This window comes from Gymnodraco acuticeps, unplaced genomic scaffold (assembly GCF_902827175.1).
Source record: "Gymnodraco acuticeps unplaced genomic scaffold, fGymAcu1.1, whole genome shotgun sequence".
NCBI lineage: Eukaryota > Metazoa > Chordata > Actinopteri > Perciformes > Bathydraconidae > Gymnodraco > Gymnodraco acuticeps.
In genome coordinates, this window is record NW_022992275.1 from 604330 (window position 1) to 629533 (window position 25204).

Below are 25204 nucleotides of genomic sequence, written 5' to 3' on the forward strand. Positions count from 1 at the left end.
GAAACTTTCAAAATCTCTTTACACAGAGGGGACACATGTTTATGTAGAAAAGACATGAACAAGTGGATTTTTGCATAAAAGGTGACCTTTAACAAGCAGCACAATACACACAGGATAAATCAACATGATAACTGCATGGCTGGGATTGAACCCACCACCTTCTGTCTCAAAGACAACAGCTCTTTCTACAAGCTGTTGTTCAGAAATGAAGTCATAGCCGGAATGTCCCACTCGAGATAACAGTTTTGTTATAAGAATGGAGGTTTTTTTTAAATGGGAAAAAAAACTGAAGTTTGGTAAAGTTGGAAAGGTACCAAGGCTTATTTCCATTAAAATAACAATTACAATAGTGTTTAAAATGGGGCCATAGATTTCTGTTTGCTGCTTTAAGAAAGAAACATACACAATACAGGACTTTTATTTTCATTTCCTTTATTATCTTTGTGAGTCTTCATGTTTTGAGAGATGTTGTTAGCCTAAAGAGGACACCCCCCATCTCCGAGGGACAAAACAATAATGGATGGTTCGAATCCCCAGACTGGAAGGACATTTTGGGCTGTATATACAACAAAATCAGTTTGGCCAGAAAACATCATTTAAAAAAGAAAAAAAGAAAAGTTGCTTAAACAAAATTCACAAAAATGCAATAAGAAAAATCCTTGACGCAAAAGCCTTTATACCTTAAACAGATGTTATTAATGTAGTTAAGATTGTATGGAAGTGTTAGGAGATGTTTGAAGTGATTTTGGTAGAACTTGACTTTATGACAGGGACGTTATTTAATATTGCATTGAAGTCTGCTTAGAAAGACAACAATTGAAATGGAGCTACACGGACTTGAGTGACAAGATGGTTTTTGTAGTCACATGATTGGAACATTTGAAAAGAGGATTCGTGTTAGTGGATGTATTTCTAAAAAATTAAAATGACACAATGACAACATTTCTTATATCTTCATAATCGTCTCTCGATTTGAAATGATTTGTATTTGTATTTAACCTGCTGTTCCTATTGGTCGGATCCATTGACATTAAAGCAGTGCTCTTGTTTTACATTTCTTTTTGCACGCTATTTTTCCGAACATATATAAGTTATACTTTTAAAAAGCGATGGGGACAAAATTGGCCATTTCAAAAAGTGGTGGGGACATGTCCCCAGCGCAAATGACGCCTATGGGAAAAGTACTAATAGCAAAATAATTGAAATACTCAAGTAAAATACAAGTCCCTCAAATGTGTACTTAGATAGGCTACTTGAGTAAATACTTTAGTTAGCCTACTTAACACCACTGCCCTTCAATGTGTCACCTTACCAGATGTCAAGATTTAAGATTGATCGGAATAAATGTGTCTTTTTACCATTATCATACTAGTCTGTGCAAATATGGTTTATACTGCATGCCCATGTTTTTAGATTCTGCAGTGAATCATCTCGGTTATACACAATCTTTGTACAGGCTCACTCAGCGCTCATGCCCGCTGCTGCTGCTTCTGACTCTGGGAGGATGGACGGTGTGTCGTTGCCGGGGTGAGTTGGCTCAGGGGGGATTATTTTGTAAGGCTGTGATTCAAGCTGCTTCTACATCTGTTGGATAACATTTTACCCCACATGATCCTCCGGACATAAACCCCACAGACAGTGCAACAGCTTTCTGCTAGCAACTCGAACTGAAGCTAGCCTTGTTGACTAGTTAGCTTCAGTTAGCTAGCACCGTTGGTTGCCCAGCTGGAGCAGTTGAGTTGCTAACCAACCTGCCAGTTACCATGTAGATAAACTGTCACCAAGAACATACTTATATACGGAGTGTAGATCGTCAACTAAAATATGACATTACTAAAAAAATTAAAGTTAGAATTAATGTGAGTTAACGAGAGCTATCATAAGCTTAGCAGTTTAGTTTAATGGTTGACAAAGCTAAGAGCTAGCCAGCCTTCCAACTTGACGCTCAAGAAACTCAAACAAACATAGTTTTCCATCTTTTAAAATGTTTGGCTATAAAGAGACAGTTCAGTCAGAGTCATGATTGTTTACTGATTTCTACCTTTGTGAATTAAAACAATACCCTTTGTCCTGTTGTATATTCCTATATATCTGTTGCTTTGGGGAAAGTATTCAGTATTTGTTTAATATTGTGTACACTTTGGATATTCTAGTGATACATGGCTTTTCATCTATCTATCTATCTATCTATCTATCTATATATCTATATATCTATCTATCTATATATCTATATATCTATCTATCTATCTATCTACCTATCTATCATGTGGCTTGTTAGTGCTGCATCATTATTATTCAAACTAACTAGTATGTGAACAAAACACTTTGTGAGAACAAAGTACTGTACATATAATCGTCTCTTTCATTAAACCAAGCAAAGGTCCCTTTATGTCAGTTCTTAGTAACGTTTTCACCTGCTCTCAGATTAGTGGAGTCTGTCACCATTGGTTAAAAGGGAAATGAAAATAAATAATTCACCTGATGTCAAAACGTTCACAGCTCATTAACAGTCTTCTATAAATGGTTTTGGATACTTTTGTATTATATGTTTTGTGTATGTTTCTGAGGAGGGCGTAAAGGGCTTATTTATCTACTATGCCATAGACACCATACTGCTGTTATTTTGACAAGACACCATCTTGTTATTGTTCACCTACTCCATGCCAAGATTTTAAGAGATGGGCAAACACATTGTATGGTTTTTAGTTTTCATGGGGTTTGGGGGTGTCCTTTCTTTCAGTCTCTCCTATCGCTTAAGAATATGATTAAAGGATGTGAGTCAAAGAATAGTGTCATACCATTTTTTGAAAACAAAAGCGGATCCCCAGTCAAAAAGACAAGCTTGAATGATTATGTAGTGCAGTGAGGAAAGAGACATCCATTAGATTATTGCATTAGCTTTACGAATAATGGATCTAAACATGGGCAATAAAGAAAACGACAATTTTACTACACTGATTAAACCCTTTTCCTACAGTGCAAACACATTTAGATATAAAGTAAGTGGGCTGTCGGCTGATTGAGGAAACACTTTATTGTAAATTAACAAACCAAAGAACCTATAATTAATTTAGGTTTGCTTATAAAGGTCCGTGTTAGCAGTGATCCCACGTATTTGATTGTTATCTCTCATAGAATAATAACACAATATTTACACCAGCTACCAAATAAGTTGATTTAAAACACTCAATTTGACTTTTACCAGTTATTCAGGGTTAAGTCCCTGTTTTATCATCATCTCATAACCCGAGAGATGAAACATAAACTGTGGGGTTGCCATTCATCTCTGCTGATTCTGCTTCTCTCATGTCTCAGCAGTCTGGTGGCTGCGCCGGCCTCGCCGCGTCCAAACTGCAACACGGATTCAGAGGAGGACACGATGAATGGAGGGCTGCACACCTTCAACCAGACGCACATGAGGAAGGCTTTCCAGCTCATGAACGAGCTGAGGAGGCGAGTGCCTGACGGTGTTGTTCGTTTCTTACAGAAAGAATGAGGCCACAAACACATACAAATAACTACTGGCTGTATACTTTGCTTGAGTTGTTATGCCTGTCTAACATGTGCCTCTTGCATGTTACACAAAGTACATACTTTTAGCTTTAAATGTCTGTCTAATAGAATAACATTTTAATATATCATTTAATTATGTGAATGTTACCTTTTTATTTGATACTTTTCAGTGTACGAAGTGCACACATGTAGCTTGACTTTGATGAATTAACAATTAAACTGCAACAATTATTAATTCATTAATAGTTGTACGTTTTCATATTTATGCCGTTATTTGATATTAAATACCATATGCCTCCAATCTAATGATGCAGCTTTTAAAGCCCGCCACACTTTTCAGGTTCTTTGATGGTTTCAGTTTCAAAGAAAACCTAACGAGCTGAAAAAACACATGCAATGTACTGAAACTAATAGGGTTACTGTATGATGGATATATTTGATTATGTGTAAAATGACTGCAATTACAGTCCTAAATATAATTCAATACTTGAGGGTTCAATCACAAAAAACTCAAATATTTGTTTCACTTGTGGTCCTGAGTAGAAAGTAAAAAAAGTAAAATCATGACTGATCTTAAAGTCAGAGCAGTCTAGTAGGCCACTCTTGCCTCATAGTGATATTAAAACATGAAATGCATAATTTCTCCGGGAGGTTTTAAATACAACCTGGGAAATGAACACCTAATTTGGCACATTTGCTGGCAGCTGTCCTGTGAATACTTGGCTTGTCACTGCCAACGCTTTATCCTCTATCTCACTCTCCGTTTCTCTTGTATACTTCAGTAAAAAGATGCTCTGTGACGTCCAGCTGGTGGCAGGGAGTGTTGAAGTGCCAGCTCACAGGGTGGTCCTGGCGTCCTGTAGCCCCTACTTCTGTGCCATGTTTACAGGTACACACACACACACACACACACACACACACACACACACACACACACACACACACACACACACACACTCACACTCTGTTGGTTGAATGGCATGTGTGTCTACTGGCATTTGCTAACCTCTGTGTGTTTTGTAGGTGACATGAGTGAGAGCAAAGCCCATCAGGTGGAGATCAGAGAGGTGGACGGACAGACCCTGAGGAAGCTGGTGGACTACATCTACACGGCTGAAATAGAGGTCACAGAGGACAACGTCCAGGTGAGGGAGTGTGTGTGGGAGGCTGCGACTTTTAATACAGTGGTGAAGGGATGATGAATTTGTGTAGGCCAACCCTGTAGTAAAAAAGTAGTAAGACATAAGACTTAATTTTTTTACTTTTCAACAGCTGCCAGAGAGTTGAGGAAGCGGCGAGTAGGAAGGGAGAGTGTTTTCCAGTTTTTACTTGAGGATATGTACTTCTTGTGTTACGCTGGCTTTTACCGTGTTTGCGTCTCTGGTTTAGCTTTTAAAGCTTTGGCCTTATATATGAACAGCAGTAGGATCATTTGAGCTAAAGTGACAGTCATCTCATTGGATATCCTCTGATGCTTCGTGTGATTTTGATCTCAGCATTTCCTCGCCTCTGTTGGTGGGATTACTTTCTAAGAATCAAACTTGTTTTTGCCTGGGGGACAGCATTTCTAAACACTAGCTCAATTCCTTTTTGTCACATTTTCTTTTTATCTTTGCTCAGTTCTAAAGCATTGGGCACAGTAATAAAGCTTCCTTGGTTTGGAGGAGGAAACGTATCTTATCGTGACCTTTTTCTGTGTGCAGTCCTTTGTTTAAAGCCAACGTCAGAGCAACAACATGACAAGCTGGTTGTAACTGCCAGAAATTCGGATTTTCAGGAATTTCAAAGAGATTTCCATGAATTCTATGCACAGTACAGTTAACACCATTTTAAACGCTGTTTTGCTTCGACTTCGATTCAGAACACATTAATTTTAGCCTTTCGATCTGATATTTTGTTGTGGTAATTGTGAACTATTAGAACAAATAATACAACAAAGGAAAATCTAGTTTGTGAAACAGCCTTTACATTTCAGACTCCTGCCATTAAAGGCACATACAATCTATTGTCTTCAAAGCAATAAAGCATATAAATAACTCTTTATATCTGGGACCACATGAGCAAAAAAGTTGTAGTTTTTTTTGGGTGATCAGAGTTTTTGCTTATCATAACATAAACCCTTCAATTAAGGACTGATCACTTTAATTGTTTTGGATTGTTTGTAACATTTCAGACAGGCCAAAATGAACCTGCCTGAGGACGGGTGTTTATAACCAGAGAAGTAAGAGCTGGGAATGGTTGTGAGTTTTGCTGTGAAGCTCTGGTTTGAAGCCTTGTTTGTGTCGGTGGAGGCTGCATGGCTCTCACGCAGGACTGTATGAATGCAGCAGGCAGGAAACTTCCTCTGATTATTAGCACAGGAAATGTGCATGGACAGAGGCAGGAAATCCTCCCACTGTTAGCAGCGTGCCTGCCTGATTGGCTCACTTGTTTGTGTTTTGTCTACTGACTCACATTTGGTAAAATATTATTTTCACTTTTAATTTCTCTGAGCTTTCCTTTTATGGGACAATATGTGTGTTGTTTTAATCTGCCGTCAGTCCTGTGTGGACTGTGACGGCAGAGCTTCAGTGCCTGATGTTTCCCTTTAGCAGACATGATGCTTCAGGGCAGCTTCAGACAACAGGAGACCGTAACAACACACACTCACAGGATGATGAGTGTGCAGACTCAGGCAGTCTGTCACTGACCTAGTTAAGATTGTGTGTCAGGATTCAGCTATGGGTGTCTGTCTGGTAGCACCGTGATTTTAACACTGCACTGACTGCTTACTTCCACAAACAATCTGTATTGGATTTTATGCGATATATATATATATATATACGAGTATTAATATTGTGCTTGTCTTGTCACCAAGGTGATATTCACAGGGGTTATTGGCTGGCTTGTTAAAGTATTGATTAGTTTGCACAAAAAATGGATGGCTATCTGACGTCAAGCTATCAAATGTTTCTAAATGCTTGGCTGTGAATGGTAAAGAATTGTTTTTTAACACTTTTGAACCTTTTGAATCCATAAGATTACCCAGAATAAGGGTTCCAAAGTCAGTTCCTTCCAGTAAATGTTTAAAATGACTTTCTCTGTGTGTGTGTGTGTGTCAGGTTCTGCTGCCGGCAGCCAGCCTCCTGCAGCTGATGGACGTGCGTCAGGTGTGTTGTGAGTTCCTGCAGTCTCAGCTCCACCCCACCAACTGTCTGGGCATCAGAGCCTTCGCTGACCTGCACACATGCACGCAGCTCCTCGACCAGGCCCACGCATACGCCGGTAAGCTTCACACCTCAGCGTGTGTGTGTGTGTGTGTGTGTGTGTGTGTGTGTGTGTGTGTGTGTGTGTGTGTGTGTCAGTAATGCCTCTTTGGAAGGAATGTGTTATGTTCCAAGGGAAAGCGTTAAATGCTGAAATTCACACAACAAATGTGATACTTGACCACTGTTGGGTATTGTATTTGCATGTTACAGAGCTTAATACAAACATTTGGTGTGTGTGTAACCCTGCTGGTTTGTGTCTCTCAGAGCAGCACTTCTCTGAGGTGGTGCAGGGAGAGGAGTTCCTGGGCCTCTCTCTGCAGCAGGTGTGCAGCCTCATCTCCTGCGACAAACTCACTGTGTCCACTGAGGAGAAGGTCAGCAGCACCACGTACACACCCATATTATACTAATATTATGAGATGAGACTACATTATATACTATACTATAAACTATCGTCTTACATTTTGAAGAATGGAGTATAATGGCTTGAGTGCAAAACATCTCAGTCATCAAAATCAGGTGTGTAAATATTTTTATGAAAACCCAAATACAAATAAACTACATTATCTTTGCAATATCAATGTTGAGGTATTTGGCCAAAACTGAATTCCGCCCTTAAATAAAAGCAGTTTGTCTCTTCCCTCGTTGGTAAAAGAAAATGTAAGAATTACGATCTTAAGTACGCAAAACAACAATCTGTGTCTGTATTAAAAGACATTGTCTTCATCATCATGCCACACAGAGACTTCATTTTGACAGACCAGCAGCAGACGGACATGTCGTCCCCTACACTAGCTGCTAAGGTGAGCTCATCAGATGAGTTCCTGAGGACGACATGTCCGTCTGCTGTGAGTCTGTCACTCGTCCTGCTGTCAGCAGAGAGAGAGAGGGAGCTACACTGTCACACTGCTCAGTGTCAAACTGTTGGAAACAGTTACTGCTGAGTTATCTGTTTCATTTTAGATCCCTGGCCACCGCTTTCGTATTGCACTCATGTTCATAGGAATGTGATGGATGAAATGTCTTGTTTGTGTGAACCCAAATTTGAAGCCACTAAGAACAAGGAACCCTCTTGGAAGCATTTACACATTTTACACTGCTTGCCCTAGTAGTCACATCAGCTACATGAAAACAAACCCTTAAAGGTCCCATGACATGGCCATTTCTACTGATCATAATTCCATTGTTGAGGTCTACTAGAATAGAATATTGTGCAATTTTCCAAACTCACATTGGTTTCTCATACAGCATCTCTGTATAGTGTGTATTCACTCTCTGTCCTACACGGCTTGTTGGAGCTCCTGCCCCCCCCCTCCCTGTGAGCCCACTGTACTCTGATTGGTCAGCTCGCCCGCTATGTTCTGATGAGTCCACCACCGTTACAGCGGAACATCAGTGATTATGTGTTACAATGTCGTTAGCAACCAGAAAATGACACCAGTAAGGACAAACAGATGAGAATGCTGCGTGGGGTCTGGGTGCCGTGTTGGCGGGATGTTGCGCGGCTCGCTGCTGCGAGGAGCGGACAGTGTGAGCTGGGTTCATTTCCGGCTTGCGGCGTGGGGTCTGCGAGACAGCGACACATCGCGAATGGACGCGGGAAGGGGGGGGTGCTGAAGGGGCTGCAGCACCCCCATCTGCAAGGCTCCACGAGCACCCCCAAATGCGGCGCACCTACAGTGTAAGCGCGCCACAGTTTCGCAGCTGCGAGGCTCCACTAGCACACCCCCCCCCCCCCCCCCTTAGCGCGTCACAGTTTTGCCGCTGAGAGAGAGAGAGAGTGTGTGTGTGTGTGTGTGTGTGAGGAGCTCCACGGATTTGGGTATGGTCACGTCACTGTACCCAGGAAGAAAAAGAAAAATCTCCAATGAGGTGTTCTGGGGCAGCACAGACAGGTCTTTTCTGTGTTAGAGTTTTACTCGCTACAGGGTGTACTTTGAGGGTTTGTGACTCTGCAGACCGTTTACATGCAGAAAAACCTTCATAACACACAAGGGGGCGGGTAATAACCGGAAAAGCATAACATGGGACCTTTTAATAACTTTATAACGTATATACTTATATAATATAAAATATTAGCACTTTCCATAAGAAATGGTTACAATAATTTAGTAAAGGACCTTCTTGAGGAAATATGCAGTCAAAATATCATTGGATTGTGTGTTTTACAACTCCAAAAGTTATTTAGCTTAATCTGTGGCACTCAATTTTTAATGCGGGACCAAATCATTTAAATATTGGAAGAACTACGAGAAATTATAATTTATGAACTATCTTGGATTTCTTATTTATTTGATTACTGTAAAAAACATTCAGAAAAATTATCTACTCGAATACGTCTTGAAATGATCCTAAGGGTTTCTTCGATGTTCGATACAAATTGTATGTCAATTCAATAACAAATAGTGAGCCCTAGATTACACTAACTTCAAAATTGCGACGACTAAAGAAACATTTGGAATAGATCTATTAGAATTTGCAAGATGTCATGAATTTTACAGAAATGAATTTTTTTCAAGAACACAATGACATGAGCCGGGTGGTCGTGAGTTGGTGTGAGATGACCCACACAAACAATAAATGTATTGCTATTTAATAAGCTTAAAGGTAGGGTAGGTAAGAATAGAGAAACCAGCTCGAGTGCCGTCCACCAAGCGCCTTGGGGGACTTCTTGGAGGAATTAGATAATCTCCTCTCACACATCGCTGAAACTGGCCCTCCCGCTGTACTTCTCGGAGACTTCAACCTCCAGACAGGGAAGATAGACGAACTAACATCTCTGTTAACCGCCTTTGCTTTCTCACTGTCTCCGTCCCCACCGACTCATAAAGCTGGCAATGTCCTTGATCTCATATTCTCAAGGAACTGCGCTACTTCTAACCTCTCTGTAAACCCGCTCCACACATCCGATCACTTCTTCATTTCATTCTCTCTACCCCTTTCCAAACATAACAAACTAATCTCTTCTCATCCTGCACTTGTCCGCCGTAACCTTCGCTCCCTCTCCCCCACTACCTTTGTCTCATCGGTGCTCTCAGCCCTCCCTTCCTCGGACTCGTTCCAACTACTACCTCCAAACTCTGCTGCAGAAACTCTCCTCTCTACTCTCTCATCCACTCTGGACTCGCTCTGTCCTCTCACATGTCGGCAGGCTCGTCAGTCCCCTCCTGCTCCCTGGCTAAATGATGCACTGCGTGCTAATAGAACCGTCCTTAGGGTAGCAGAGCGGAAACGGTGGAAATCCAAACACCGTGACGACCTCCTAACCTATCAAGCTCTCCTCTCCTCTTTCTCTGCTTCGATCTCTCAGGCAAAAAGCACTTTCTTTCAAGATAAGATCCAATCCTCCTATTCCAATCCTAAAAAACTATTCTCCATCTTCTCCACCCTCTTGGACCCTCCAAAAGCCCCTCCCCCCTCCTCACTTCTGTCAAGCGACTTTGTTACCCACTTTGAAAAAAAGGTTGATGATATTCGCTCTTCTTTTTCTGACTCACCTTTACTCACCGCTGGGTCACCAGATCCTCCTTCCACCAACACACTAACCTCCTTTTCCCCTCTCTCTCCAAGTGAGGTTCTTACCCTCATTACCTCTGCCCGCCCTACCTCCTGTCCTCTGCATCCTATCCCTTCAAACCTCCTTCAGACTATCGCTCCTGATATTCTACCGTTTCTCACCCACTTCATCAACACTTCTCTAACTTCTGGTCACTTTCCAAACAGTCTCAAGGAGGCAAGAGTAAACCCTCTCCTAAAGAAACCCACTCTCAACCCGTCTGATGTTATAAACTACAGGCCTGTCTCTCTCCTCCCGTTCCTGTCTAAATCACTTGAACGCGCTGTCTTTAAACAACTCTCCTGTTATCTCAATCGGAACAACCTTCTGGATCCGCACCAGTCTGGTTTCAAGGCAGGTCACTCCACAGAAACTGCTCTCATTGCTGTCACGGAAGAACTGCACACTGCCAAAACTGCATCCCTCTCCTCTGTCATCATCCTGTTGGACCTGTCTGCTGCATTCGACACGGTGAATCATCAGATCCTCCTTCGCACTCTCCAAAAACTTGGAGTTTCAGGCTCAGCACTTTCCCTCCTCACCTCATACCTGAAAGACCGTACCTACAGGGTGACTTGGAGAGGGTCTGAGTCCGATCCTTGTCAATTAACTACAGGGGTCCCTCAGGGCTCTGTTCTTGGTCCCCTCCTCTTCTCCCTGTACACAAACTCGCTCGGATCAGTCATTAGCCCGCATGGTTTTTCTTACCACTGCTACGCTGACGACACCCAATTAATTCTGTCCTTTCCCCGCTCAGAGACCCAGGTCGTCGCACGCATCTCTGCTTGTCTAGCTGACATCTCTCAGTGGATGTCTGCTCATCACCTCAAGCTCAACCTTGACAAGACTGAGCTGCTCTTCCTTCCGGGAAAAGATTGTCCCACTCTTGACCTAACAATCAACATCGGCACCTCAGTTGTTTCCCCGACTCAGACTGCAAGGAATCTGGGTGTGATCCTAGATAACAACCTGTCCTTCACTGCAAACATCGCTGCTACAACCCGTTGCTGCAGATACGCGCTTTACAACATCAGGAAGATACGTCCCCAGCTGACTCAGAAAGCGACTCAGGTTCTGGTCCAGGCTCTCGTCATCTCACGCCTAGACTACTGCAACTCCCTCCTGGCTGGTCTACCTGCATGTGCCATCCGACCTCTGCAGCTCATCCAGAATGCAGCGGCTCGTCTGGTCTTCAACCTTCCTAAATTTTCCCACACTACTCCGCTCCTCCGCTCCCTTCACTGGCTTCCGGTAACTGCTAGAATCCACTTCAAGACACTGGTACTTGCTTACCATGCTGCCAATGGATCTGGCCCTTCGTACATCCAGGACATGGTTAAACCGTACACCCCAGCGCGTGCACTACGCTCTGCATCAGCCAAACGACTCGCTGCGCCCTCGCTGCGAGGGGGACCCAAGTTCCCATTGGCGAAAACACGTGGGTTTGCTGTCCTGGCTCCAGGATGGTGGAATGAGCTCCCCATTGACATCAGGACGGCAGATAGCTTGCACATCTTCCGGCGCAAACTGAAAACTCATCTCTTTCGACTCCACTTCGAGCGATAGAACTATTAACGAAGCACTTTTATACTAATAAAGGACTGGCTTTTATAAAGCCAGTTGAGTAGCACTTGAAATGTTTTTGCTCTATGAAGCCTGATGTACTTATATGATTCTGCTTTCTTCAAGTTGTATTTTGTTGGTCGAACGCACTTATTGTAAGTCGCTTTGGATAAAAGCGTCAGCTAAATGCAATGTAATGTAATGTGTGCGCTAGAATTTGAAAGTACGCAGCCGTAAAAAATCTGCCCCTTCCTTCAGACTTCCTTACAGAGCCCCTCCTCCAACACACACGAATGCACACATGACAAATGAGGGCACGAGATAAGTTTGCGCACAGATGGAAGGCTGACAGGCAGGTAGGCCATCCAGTTACTTTAGCCGGGCCGGCTCAGATGATTGGTCGTGCTTTTTACAGCGCCACGGCTTCCACAGATGACATTTTTTTATGTATTTATTGTCAAAGCATTTAATGTATTCATTGTTATCGGGATGTTAAGAGCATTCCATGGAATATAACAAAAAGTGTTTCTGAAGTGAATTACCTAACCCACCTTTAAGTGGTTATATAATTAATCTTATAAAACGGACAAGTCAAATCAAGCAATCTGATTGGTTCTTAGCCGTGATATAATGAGCGTATATCACGGGTAGAATTGTAGTTACTTTTCACAACAAGTCAGTATCCCTCCGCGTCTGAGAAAGGCTACAACTGTTACTTTAAGTCCGTTACGAAACTGACTGACTAACTAACAAAGCTTAAGATGGAAACATGTAAGGGATAATGTGCAGCAAGGACTTGTTGACCGTTGTTAAGGACGCTCACATCTGCAGAAAGAAGTCCGGTCGATTTAACTGTATACAGTTGGGCTGAAAAGCAAAACTGCATGCTTCGCGTCGGGCCGAACCACGCCCCTTAGCTGTGATATAATGACCATATACCACGGCCTGTCGTGAGCTATTGCTTAAATATAGTGTTTTTTTTATTCAATATAACTCTTTTATATCTAATCTAATATAATGCCATTTACTGTCTCTTTTATGAGACACATTATACTTTGTGGACACATTGTTGTTAGAATCTTCTAGTTTGAACCCTGAATTAGAAGAAGGTGTCGGCAGTCGCTGAGTAACGGCCCTCTTCCTCAACTACCATCTTCGTCGTTCCTTTGTGCTCAGCGGGGGGGGGGGCACTCAAACCCTCGTTCCTCAGGAGATGCTCAAGTGAATGTGTGTTAATCAATGAATTTGAAGCAGCTGATTTTGGAAGAAATACATGCATAACAAAGGTCTGCCACCTCTGTTATACTGCCGTCCTGCTGGGAGCAATCGATATAGGTATTTCCCAATGAAAGAAAGCAGTTTCTACAGCTTGAACGAGGCAATTGATTCAATCAGTGAGTTACATTCATCTAAATGTTCCGGCGTGTCAGATCGTTGAACAATGTCTGAAACCCGCCCTCTACAAACCTGTTTAATTATGCAATCAGTTTTGCTCCTGCGTCCCCAATGAACCAACTTGTTAACATATACACACAGTTTATTTTAAACAGACAAGTGTATGGACTTTGACATTTCATCGTATTTTTAAGCAGTACCAGAAAGCTAAGTGTGTTTTTTATTCACAAGGAAGTTTATTCGTGCTTGACAAAATACATAGCAAAAAAATCCAAACCTAACAAAATCCAAACCTAACATTTCAAAAGTAAATACGCATAGATTAGAAACATTTCCAAATGTGTATTGTAAATGTGTTCAGTATTTCGCTTTGTGTAAATGCGTTCAGTATTCAGAGGTAACAGACCTAAAACTACACAAAACCATACAAAGACAGATAATATGACTGATTCTGGATCAGTTTAACAATTCCCCCCTTCTGTATTTGGGTTCCCTCTCTACTGTCTCCCTCTCCTTCAGGTATTTGAGGCGATGATATCTTGGATAAAGTCCGATAAGCCAGCTCGTCTGGAGTACATGCCCAAACTGATGGAGCACGTCAGACTTCCACTGCTGTCCAGGGATTACCTGGTGCAGGTAAAATCAATACTGCTCTGCTTTCTACACTTTGTTCTACACTTACTACTTTAGCCCGCTTCACTGCCCTTTTCTGTTATGAAGGTCACCTATATATGTTTGTAGTTGTAGAAAAGGATTGGCACTTGAATATTGTCAAGACTATGAGTAAAACTACATAAATAACAGACCAAAGGATATGTGAGTGAGGCCTGAAGATGATCTGCTAGTCCTCCAACAGCCTAATATGTTGGCGATGCATCCTATTAAAAATAATTCTGACTTAAATTGAAACTAACAAAAATAATCTTCTTGAAATCTAAGTGAGTCCACTGCTTAGCCTTTTACTTTTTAACACACTAACACACACACTCGCTGTGAGGAAACGCTGCCTGCTATTCTCTGATCCATCGCAGACACAAAAAACAAATAAATACAAAACAGGAATTAGTGTCTTTTGTAATTGCTACATAAAAAGTAGCCATGTTGAAAAAAAGTGGGGTACTATGATATTAATAGTAATGTGGTACCGACCTGCTGCACGCTCCAGGTGCATGCAAACCCACACATTTTAATAAGGTACATAAAGATAGGGGAGGCTGTGGCTCAGTGGGTTTGCTGATTTTCGGATCAGGGTTCAATCACTGGTTCAATCCCCACTGCATTCAGCATGTCATAATGTCCCTGGACACTTCACCCCAAAATTGCCGTGTGGCGATTGCTCAACAGTATTGAGTTCATGTTAGTCGCTTTGGATAAAAGCAGCTAACAAGTGTAATGTAATAAAATGTCCTGAAATGGGCTTCCTGTTTCAGATTGTCGAGGAGGAGGCTTTGATAAAGAACAACAACACCTGTAAAGATTTCCTCATAGAAGCCATGAAGTATCACCTGCTGCCAGCCGACCAGCGACACCTCATCAAGACAGACCGGACCCGACCCCGGACCCCCATCAGCATCCCAAAAGTACACACGCGCACACACACACACACACACACACACACACACACACACCGCACGTCAGATTAAACACAGACGCTCCATGTTTAAAAACTTCTGTATCAGATGAGAATTGTTTCTTTTGTGACCTCCCTGACTGTGTGTGTGTGTGTGTGTGTGTGCAGGTGATGATCGTGGTGGGCGGTCAGGCTCCAAAGGCGATCCGCAGCGTGGAGTGTTACGACTTCCAGGACGACCGGTGGTACCAGGTGGCCGACCTGCCGTCACGACGCTGCCGCTCAGGTGTGTGTGTGTGTGTGTGTGTGTGGGTGGTGTGTGTTGTGTGTGTGTGTGTGTGTGTGTGTGTGTGTGTGTGTGTGGTGTGTGTGTGTGTGTGTGTGTGTGTGTGTGTGTGTGGGTGTGTGTGTGTGTGGTGTGTGTGTGTGTGTGTGTGTGTGTGTGTGGTGTGTGTGTGTGTGTGTGTGTGTGTGTGTGTGTGTGTGTGTGTGTGTGTGTGTGTGTGTGTGTGTGTGTGTGTGTTGTGTGTTGTTGTGTGTGTGTGTGTGTGTGTGTTTGTGGTGTTGTGTGGTTGTGTGTGTGTGTGTGTGTGTGTGTGGTGTGTGTGTGTGTGTGTGTGTGTGTGTGTGTGTGTGTGTGTGTGTGTGTGTGTGTGTGTGTGTGTGTGTGTGTGTGTGTGTGTGTGTGTGTATGGCCGTATCTACCATTGAGGTCACCGAGGTCCGGACCTCGGTAATATTTTCCGAGCTGTGTATTTAACAAAACTTGTGAAATAATTGCACTAAACGGGGTTCTTTGTAGTACTTCCATTTACTGACCATGGGGGCGCTGCATAACTACGTAGCCTCGATTAAAGCAAACAGAAGAAGAAGACATGTATCAACAAACCTCCGCAGCCCTGTATCGGAGCAGCGGAGGAGTGATGAAGTATCTAGAGATCTGAGTCCAGCGGGCTGCTTGTGTTTCTGTTCATCGGGTCATCATATGACCAGCAGATCCTGTGAACGCTGTACGTTAGTCAGTGGACGTCCGACAACATGCACACTAACTTATATTGCAGCTATAGGCTATACTTCGGTTTAAATTGCGTGAATAAACTAGCTAGAGAGCTAAAGTTAATTACATTAATCCAATGTCAGAAGGATTACCTTTTAACAAACGTTGTAATGCTTTTCTTTCATTTCAATTTGAGTAAAACATTGAAGATATAACATTGTATTGATTTATTGTTACACTGACTCAGATATAATGAAAAGACTACGTCAGTCGAAGCTCAGCTTTGGAGAGAGAGAGAGAGAGAGAGAAACTGGAGTCACACAAAATAACGTAGGCTTAATAACCCCATCTATTTATCTATCTATGTATCTATAACAATAGTCTTCATTTACAATAGGCATAATTTTAAAACATACATCTATTGCAGTTATGATGTCATAACATACAATTGTATAAAACACAATTTTCTTACATCTTTGTTCTCTTTTGAGAATCAAACAAAACAGATTTAAATAAAAAAAGAATGCAAACAAACAAGTGAAATGAACTAAATTGCTGAATTGCTTTTAATTCACTGGCAGGAGCGACAAGTGAGGAGGAGGAGCAACAAGTGAACAACGAGGGAGATTTTGAACAAAGAAAAAGAGTAGAGGACAGAGAGAGTAAAGAACAGGAAGAAGACAGAGAGGCTGCAGGTTATGGAAAGGAGAGAGACATGGAAAATGAATGTTGACAATGTGTTGTGATCATTTTAGCCTCTTCTGCATGTCCAGATCATTAATGGTAACAATCAGCTGATTCTTATGTATTACACTTTCAAAAATAATGGATGCTGACATTGTCAGCCCACTGACATGGTTTGAAATCCATATATTATCCAATGTGTGACCCCCCACAGGACTTAAAAAGCACCTAACTAGATCATGAAAATCCCTAAAATCTCGGGGGGTATCCCCCGAACCCCCCTAGCATGTTTGGACCTCGGTATTTAGGAAATCCTGGATACGGCCCTGTGTGTGTGTGTGTGTGTGTGTGTGTGTGTGTGTGTGTGTGTGTGTGTGTGTGTGTGTGTGTGTGTGTGTGTGTGTGTGTGTGTGTGTGTGTTGTGTGTGTGTGTGTGTGTGTGTGTGTGTTGTGTGTGTGTGTGTGTGTGTGTGTGTGTGTGTGTGTGTGTGTGTGTGTGTGTGTGTGTGTGTGTGTGTGTGTGTGTGTGTGTGTGTGTGTGTGTGTGTGTGTGTGTGTGTGTGTGTGTGTGTGTGTGTGTGTGTGTGTGTGTGTGTGTGTGTGTGTGTGTGCCAATTCTACTGTTTTCAACCTGTACTCAAAACTAGACGTACAGTGGGGCAAAAAAGTATTTAGTCAGCCACCAATTGTGCAAGTTCTCCCACTTAAAAAGATGAGAGAGGCCTGTAATCTTCATCCTAGGTACACTTCAACTATGAGAGACAGAATGGGGGGAAAGAATCCAGGAAATCACATTGTAGGATTTTTAATGAATTAATTGGTAAATTCCTCCGTAAACTAAGTATTTGGTCACCTACAAACAAACAAGATTTCTGGCTCTCACAGACCTGTAACTTCTTCTTTAAGAGCCTCCTCTGTCCTCCACTCGTCAACTGTATTAATGGCACCTGTTTGAACTCGTTATCAGTATAAAAGACACCTGTCCACAACCTCAAACAGTCACACTCCAAACTCCACTATGGCCAAGACCAAAGAACTGTCAAAGGACACCAGAAACAAAATTGTAGACCTGCACCAGGCTGGGAAGACTGAATCTGCAATAGGTAAGCAGCTTGGTGTGAAGAAATCAACTGTGGGAGCAATTATTAGAAAATGGAAGACATACAAGACCACTGATAATCTCCCTCGATCTGGGGCTCCACGCAAGATCTCACCCCGTGGGGTCAAAATGATCACAAGAACGGTGAGCAAAAATCTCAGAACCACACAGGGGGACCTAGTCAATGACCTGCAGAGAGCTGGGACCAAAGTAACAAAGGCTACCATCAGTAACACACTACGCCGCCAGGGACTCAAATCCTGCAGTGCCAGACGTGTCCCCCTGCTTAAGCCAGTACATGTCCAGGCCCGTCTGAAGTTGGCTAGAGAGCATTTAATGGATCCAGAAGAGGATTGGGAGAATGTCATATGGTCAGATGAAACCAAAATAGAACTTTTTGGTAAAAACTCAACTAGACGTGTTTGAAGGAGAAAGAATGCTGAGTTGCATCCAAAGAACACCTACTGTGAAACATGGGGGTGGAAACATGCTTTGGGGCTGTTTTTCTGCAAAGGGACCAGGACGACTGATCCGTGTAAAGGAAAGAATGAATGGGGCCATGTATCGTGAGATTTTGAGTGACAACCTCCTTCCATCAGCAAGGGCATTGAAGATGAAACGTGGCTGGGTCTTTCAGCATGACAATGATCCCAAACACACCGCCCGGGCAACGAAGGAGTGGCTTCGTAAGAAGCATTTCAAGGTCCTGGAGTGGCCTAGCCAGTCTCCAGATCTCAACCCCATAGAAAATCTTTGGAGGGAGTTGAAAGTCTGTGTTGCCCAGCGACAGCCCCAAAACATCACTGCTCTAGAGGAGATCTGCATGGAGGAATGGGCCAAAATACCAGCAACAGTGTGTGAAAACCTTGTGAAGACTTACAGAAAACGTTTGACCTCTGTCATTGCCAACAAAGGGTATATAACAAAGTATTGAGATGAACTTTTGTTATTGACCAAATACTTATTTTCCACCATAATTTTCAAATAAATTCTTCAAAAATCAGACAATGTGATTTTCTGGATTTTTTTTTTTCTTCTCATTTTGTCTCTCATAGTTGAGGTATACCTAGGAGGAAAATTACAGGCCTCTCTCATATTTTTAAGTGGGAGAACTTGCACAATTGGTGGCTGACTAAATACTTTTTTGCCCCACTGTACGTCTGTTTGGACAAACACTTTGGGTTTTTGGTGTCAGTCTCCAGAAGCTCTGTGTTTGAGTGGGACCATGCAGCCCCAGTGTTTAGTATGTAAGTAGTTGGGTACATGGGGAGTAAACGCAAACATTTTATAGTAACATTTAAATAGTAGAACCATTTCATTTAGTCTAATCCACATGTCTCAGCAAACAAGTGACTATAACCAATTGGGCATTACAATGAGTTTCCAAAGGGTGCTGTATTTTCACAACATTAATTTAAAATGTAAAAGATCGATTTCAAGTGGTGGTTGTGAATAAATGTATACAATATAAATCACATTTCACTATTTTTTATTTTAACTTGTCAGCAAAGTGTCTAATTCCTTACATCTAAAGTAAAGGCAACAACCAATCACATTTGATCACATATTGATAACATCTTGATTCCAAATTGTCCTTGAATGCACCAGAAATGATAAAAACAGTACGTCCTCCAGTCAAACTGTAAAAATGTTGTATGTTGTTTTAAACCTACACATCCCTTTCACTCGAAAACAAAAACCTTGCCACCTTGAACCATTCTCATGCAGGGAAACGATCCGTATGAATAACATTATCCCTTCACCCTGTGTGTCCAGGTGTGGTGTCCATGGGGGGGCCGAGTGTTTGCAGTGGGGGGGTTCAACAGCTCTCTGCGGGAGCGCACGGTGGACGCGTACGACGCAGCGAGGGACCAGTGGAGCACCGTGGCCAGCATGCAGGAGAGACGCAGCACGCTGGGGGCCGCCGTGCTGGGAGACCTGCTGTACGCTGTGGGGGGGTTCAACGGCAGCATAGGTACACACACACACGCTCATACAGAGTCAAACTAAAAAAATGTGTGAAGAGTGCAGTAGATACACGTAACGAGTGGAATGCTGATTAAATGACATTGTCACGTTTTCCAACCCTGTTTTATCTCATCTGGTTGAGCATCTTGATCTGTTTGAACAGATTCTGATTATTTGCAGTAGCACCGCCTACCTCAGTGTAAACATAGAGACATGGGAGATTTCCTGTTCTCACAACTACCAGCTTGAGGCAACACACTGTATCTCACCTACACACTGATCCACACACGCCAGATAATGTTTGTGTTTCTGTTTGTGTCATTCCTTCAGGTTTGTCGACAGTAGAAGTCCTCAACTATAAAACCAACGAGTGGATGTACGTCGCCTCCATGAACACCAGACGCAGTAGTGTGGGTGTAGGAGTGGTCGACGGTAAGACAACAAGTGTGTGTGTGTGTTTGTGCGCATAGGTGTATGTCTCTCTCATTGTGTGACTATAGTGACAACATGTGACATTACAATGAAAAAGCTGCAATTCTGATTTCACAATGTGTGTGTGTGTGTGTGTGTTTGTGTGTAGGTAAGTTGTATGCAGTGGGAGGTTATGATGGAGCGTCCCGTCAGTGTCTCAGCACGGTGGAGGAGTATGACCCTGTCGCTGATCAGTGGTGCTACGTGGCTGACATGAGCACACGGCGCAGTGGAGCAGGTACACACACACACACACACACACACACACACACACACACACACACACACACACACACACACACACACACACACACACACACACACACACACACACACACACAAAATCTGTTAAACTGGTGACTGAAAAGTGAGTTTTTCTTGTCATACAATTTTTTTTTCTTTGGACACACTTGTTTTTATTTATGAAAAAAGCACTCTAAGGTGGCGGATGACTAAATATAGTATCCAAATACAATAAGAAATAACAAGTAATCATTATCTCTGAACTCATAACACATTTATGATATTGTTTTTTTTTTCACACATTTTTCTAAAATCTTGACTTTGACCGTTGATACAATTCAGATGTTTCATGTCCTCAAAAATGGCCTAGGTTGTACTTAATAGCTGCTGGAGGTGTGTCCTATCATCATTATCATACTGAAGGAGTGTGGTCATCCAGTATCGGTCACAAAGCCTGTCTTATAGAGAAACAGCCCCCCCCGGTGGCCTGCAACTGGAACCATTAAATACACTCACCCAAACAACACCAAGAAACAACCCACCCTCTTGCTTGTAAAATAAATACACATTAAAATGTAAACGTTGGCCTTGTGTTCTGTGCAGGGGTGGGGGTGCTGAGCGGTCAGCTGTATGCAGCCGGGGGGCACGACGGCCCCCTGGTGAGGAAGAGCGTGGAGGTGTACGACCCCACCACCAACAGCTGGAGACTTGTCTGCGACATGAACATGTGCCGACGAAACGCAGGTACAGGTAACAATAACACACACACACACACACACACACACACTAATACTCACAAACACACATATTCTATTTACATGTATATAGACTTTTTTAAAAATATTTTATTATATATGTTGCATTGTTGGAGGAGCTCAGGTCAGAAAAATTGAAATGCCATTTCTACACTGTAGCTTTGTGCATATGACAATAAAACCTTTGAATCTTGAAAACGATGTAAAGTTATGGGGATCTATATTGTTGCGTACATACCATTTACTGTGAGCATTGTACATTTGTTGGCTTGAAACGTCTATCACTGTCTCTCCTGAAGGTGTGTGTGCCATTAACGGGCTGCTGTACGTGATTGGAGGAGACGACGGCTCCTGTAACCTATCCTCCGTCGAGTATTACAACCCGGCCATAGACAAGTGGAGCCTCATCCCCACAAACATGAGCAACGGACGCAGCTACGCAGGTAACATCAGCATCACACCGTCTTCACATTTCACCTGTTTCTCCCACTGTTTCTCTCCCTCACTCTCTCTTGTCCTCACCCCTCCAGGAGTCGCAGTGGTTGACAAGCCTTTATGACAGGGCTCCTCCCACAGAGACCCCCACTGAAGCTCAGCAGGAAGAAATGGACTGGACGCCGCTAGTTGCCTGAATCATGGATGCATCTTGAGGAGTTTTTATGGCGCTTTACCACACCCTGACTTTGTCGCTATGTCCGTTTCCATCCTGACTTTTAAAGAACACAGTTGCACTGGATAACAGACAGTTTCCACAGGAGAGCGGGCTCAAACAAACGTTGTCTTGGCGAGTTTTTTTTAAAATGCTGAGCACATACCAAGCGGCTGCATCAGCTCTGACTTTAACGGCCAACCTGTGTGCTTTAGATGTTTAGTGTTGTTCATGTGATGCATCAGATCCAGCACTTGAACACCATCTGACTTCAGACCACCTTCAGTTTTAACAGTGTGGCTGCGATGATCAGGATATTGTGACATCAGCCTGTGAAGAAAAAGTGTTATCCAAAATCCTGGAAGCCTGGACTCGCCGCTGGAGACTTTTTTTAAATTATGAGACAGCCACATTTGAAGAATTAACCTAAAGAGCTACAGAACAATGTAAAGAATGTAGAAAACATCTTATATGCAAATCAGCGTTTATATTTAATATGTTTGAGATTGTTTTTAAGGAGGTTGAGAACCACTCGCTGAGGCCCGGTGATCTGATTGGACGGGAGGACTTTGTCTGTCGTCGACGCACTACTGATGCACTGATCAATGCACTGACTGACCTGCTGTCCTCCAAACTCATGGGGGAATTTAAACTCACCGCTTAAAGGCCAATCATTTCATCAGAAATTGTAAAAAAAAAAAAAAAAAGTGCCAGTTTTGCTAATCAGAATCCTGCTGGAGGTTTCTTGCCTAAAGGAGTGTCAAAATGCACTGAAGAAACAACTGTACAATTCTAATGTAAAAGATGCCGGTTTAAGATTTTCTATTTATTGTTTCAGGACATTTGATCACATAGCATTTATTGCTTCAAAGGGAGGGTCTCATTTCCTCCGCCTCATGTTACACTTGTGCTCCGCTCACACTCATGCAGATGATGGTGGGTGCATTTCGATGACTGACTGGTGCCATAGCTTTTTGAAGAAAAATACTTTTAGAGAAGCTGCTTTTATGAGTTTTCATTTCTACCTGCAATCTTCCATAAATCATGGGGCTTCATCTCAGCGCGCTCTGACAAAAAATGTACAAAATACTGCACCGACCATGCTGTTGTTTTGGTATGATTAGCTAAATAATGTCAACTACATAACTCCCACCTCTTATATTAAGTTTAATGTATTTTTGTCATAGTTGCAGGACGTTTACCACAGATGATTACAGTATAAAACTACTAGAAACACTCTTCACATATGGACCTATGGAGCTCACTATTGTAATCAGAGCAACAGCAACATTATGACATACTTTGTGATGTTTAACTAAGCAAATTCCTAACCACCACCACGATACATTTCTGACATCTAGGACTGTGCAGTAATGCAGAGGAAACCCTGGATTGTGTGGTGCGTTCAAGTGTCTGCAGAGATCACAGTTCAGACTGAACAACAGGAAATATTGAAGTTATATTAGCCCCTTCTTTTTCAATTCAATTTAAACATCTTGTGCCATGTTTGAAAGAACCCTGACATTTGTGTATTCATTTATTAATGTTTCCTACATAAGAGACTCATTAGTTACACATATTACATTGATATTTCCAACACATACTGTATGAACGATCCTCATTAAAGTTTTTTTTTATCGTACCATGAACACTACTTTTTGTTCCATTGTAGGAGTTTTTGAGGGCACTGAATACAGCAAGTATTACACCCTTTCAGAATTTGACACTTAAAATGACAGAAGTAGATAAATGCACTGAAGGTGATTTGAAACGCAGCTTCTGCTTCTGGACCCAAAGGAAAACCTTTCCCTGAACGATCTACACTGTCTTTACTGCTCCTTTAAATATAAACTACTCTCAGTTAAATATTCAAGTCGCTATAACCTGATGAAATGGAAACCAGTGGCTCTCTGGAGTATTCATTGTTCAGTCTAATAATACTGTTATACGAAACAACTCAACAGGAAGTAACTATTATGCAATGTATTGTAGAGGGGCTAAAACATGCAAACAAATACAGCCTTGAGGTTGGAGTTCATTGACCATGGTAATAAACAATTTTAAGGTCCATTTAGTTGCTGTCCTGGAGCTTTTGATGGTTTCAATCAGCTTTCATTCGCAGATTGGAGCTTCTAAATCAGTTTTGAGCGTCCTTCGAGGATTTATCATCATGTTGACATTTAGTGAAGACTCGGTCAAAAAGCTCCAGAACAGAAACTAAATCAACCTTTCTGTCAGATTATCTTTGTGAAGAGGGATGGTTTGGAAGTTTTCAAATGAATAATGTTCTTACTAAGTGCATATGTTATATTTTTAATATCATAAACTGTGGGAATTGTGAACTAAAAACATTTGATATTGAGCTCATTGATTGTGTATTGTTTGTGACGGTTTCATAGTGAAGATTGTGCACTGACATACATACAGGTGGTTTGTAAACATTCAAACTTGAAATAATTTGAATGAACCACCAATACTGACTCGTGCTTCTTTTGCTTAATTATGAACTTGATACATTGAGAACTTTAAGAGGTTTGCTGTCACGTGATGCAGATGGTTTGAATCTCAAAAATATGCTTCTTTGAAAGGAACATGTTGGTTTCATCACACATGTCACATTAATGACAGCACACAATACAAAAACATTGTGATGGACAGTGGTCAACTTTATATCTCGGTAGGCAAAATCATAACCCCACTACACGTAATGTGATCTAAATTATTTAGTTTGTTCTGCTGTTGTCCGCTAGAGGGCGCTGATAACAAGACAGTCTCATTACGCTTTCATTCATCTCAATCGCCGTACTTTGCCGTACTTAGTTCCCAGCATTTAGTACTACCCAGAGCCGTATAATAGAATATTCTCTCTATATGCAACACACTCTCACTCCATAATCGTCCAGGAGCGACGTTTGGTCAGTGTCCGTGGCGTGCAGTTGTGACGCTCCTAGGCTCCTTCAGCGTCATAAAGGGACGCAAATAGCTTTCAACTGATTGCAATGTATTCCCATCTGCGGCGGGATTTGACGCTCATGGAAGCACGGCATTCGTTTGTGTCGGCTGCCCTTAAAGGCAATGTGAGCGTCCATTCTCATTGGATAACGGAGAATTGTACACCCGGAAGTAAGTATTCCCCTTACTGTCGATTGATTTTACAGTGATATCTGCACTACTCATCGACTAAGAAACACCAGATTATCCTTGTTAATTATACAACATTGATTGGTTTACATTGTGTGCAATGCTTTTGTATTTTCCCCCTTCGATTCGGAGAAACAAATATTTTTTCGGAGTAAAGGATGGCAGAAGACACTACACTACCCAGAATCCCCAGCTATCGTTTGGACTACACCATGTGCTCTGTTTGACAAATCCCGTTTTTTTTCACCATTCATTCCAATGGCTGGCGTCTATGTCACGTGATCTTCAAATTTCTCCCTGCAGAAAAAAAAAACATGGCCGAACTTCGTTTTATTCTCGGTGGAAAATGCCT

At 42.2% G+C, this 25204-nt stretch overlaps 1 protein-coding gene across 1 annotated transcript; it reads left to right on the forward strand.

Annotated features, from left to right (window-relative positions):
* The first annotated feature begins 1313 nt into the window (after positions 1-1313).
* On the forward strand, positions 1314-24078 carry klhl3 (kelch-like family member 3). The gene is made up of 15 exons (XM_034207340.1): positions 1314-1527; positions 3316-3453; positions 4296-4402; positions 4537-4658; positions 6615-6777; positions 7026-7135; positions 13795-13911; positions 14706-14855; positions 15014-15133; positions 19402-19600; positions 19924-20025; positions 20174-20302; positions 20911-21051; positions 21362-21505; positions 21593-24078. Exons 1-15 carry the CDS (start codon positions 1472-1474, stop codon positions 21619-21621), a joined length of 1827 nt encoding a protein of 608 aa, XP_034063231.1. The 5' UTR covers positions 1314-1471; the 3' UTR covers positions 21622-24078.
* The last annotated feature ends 1126 nt before the right edge of the window (positions 24079-25204 follow it).

What these genes read in the sequence shown, in the direction of transcription:
- klhl3 (XM_034207340.1), top strand. Translation starts at nt 1,472, where the DNA reads ATGCCCGCTGCTGCTGCTTCTGACTCTGGGAGGATGGACGGTGTGTCG. An exon ending in CTGTGTCCACTGAGGAGAAG is followed by an intron (nt 7,136 to 13,794) that starts GTCAGCAGCACC and finishes CCTCTCCTTCAG; the next exon opens with GTATTTGAGGCGATGATATC. An exon ending in CATGTGCCGACGAAACGCAG is followed by an intron (nt 21,052 to 21,361) that starts GTACAGGTAACA and finishes TCTCTCCTGAAG; the next exon opens with GTGTGTGTGCCATTAACGGG.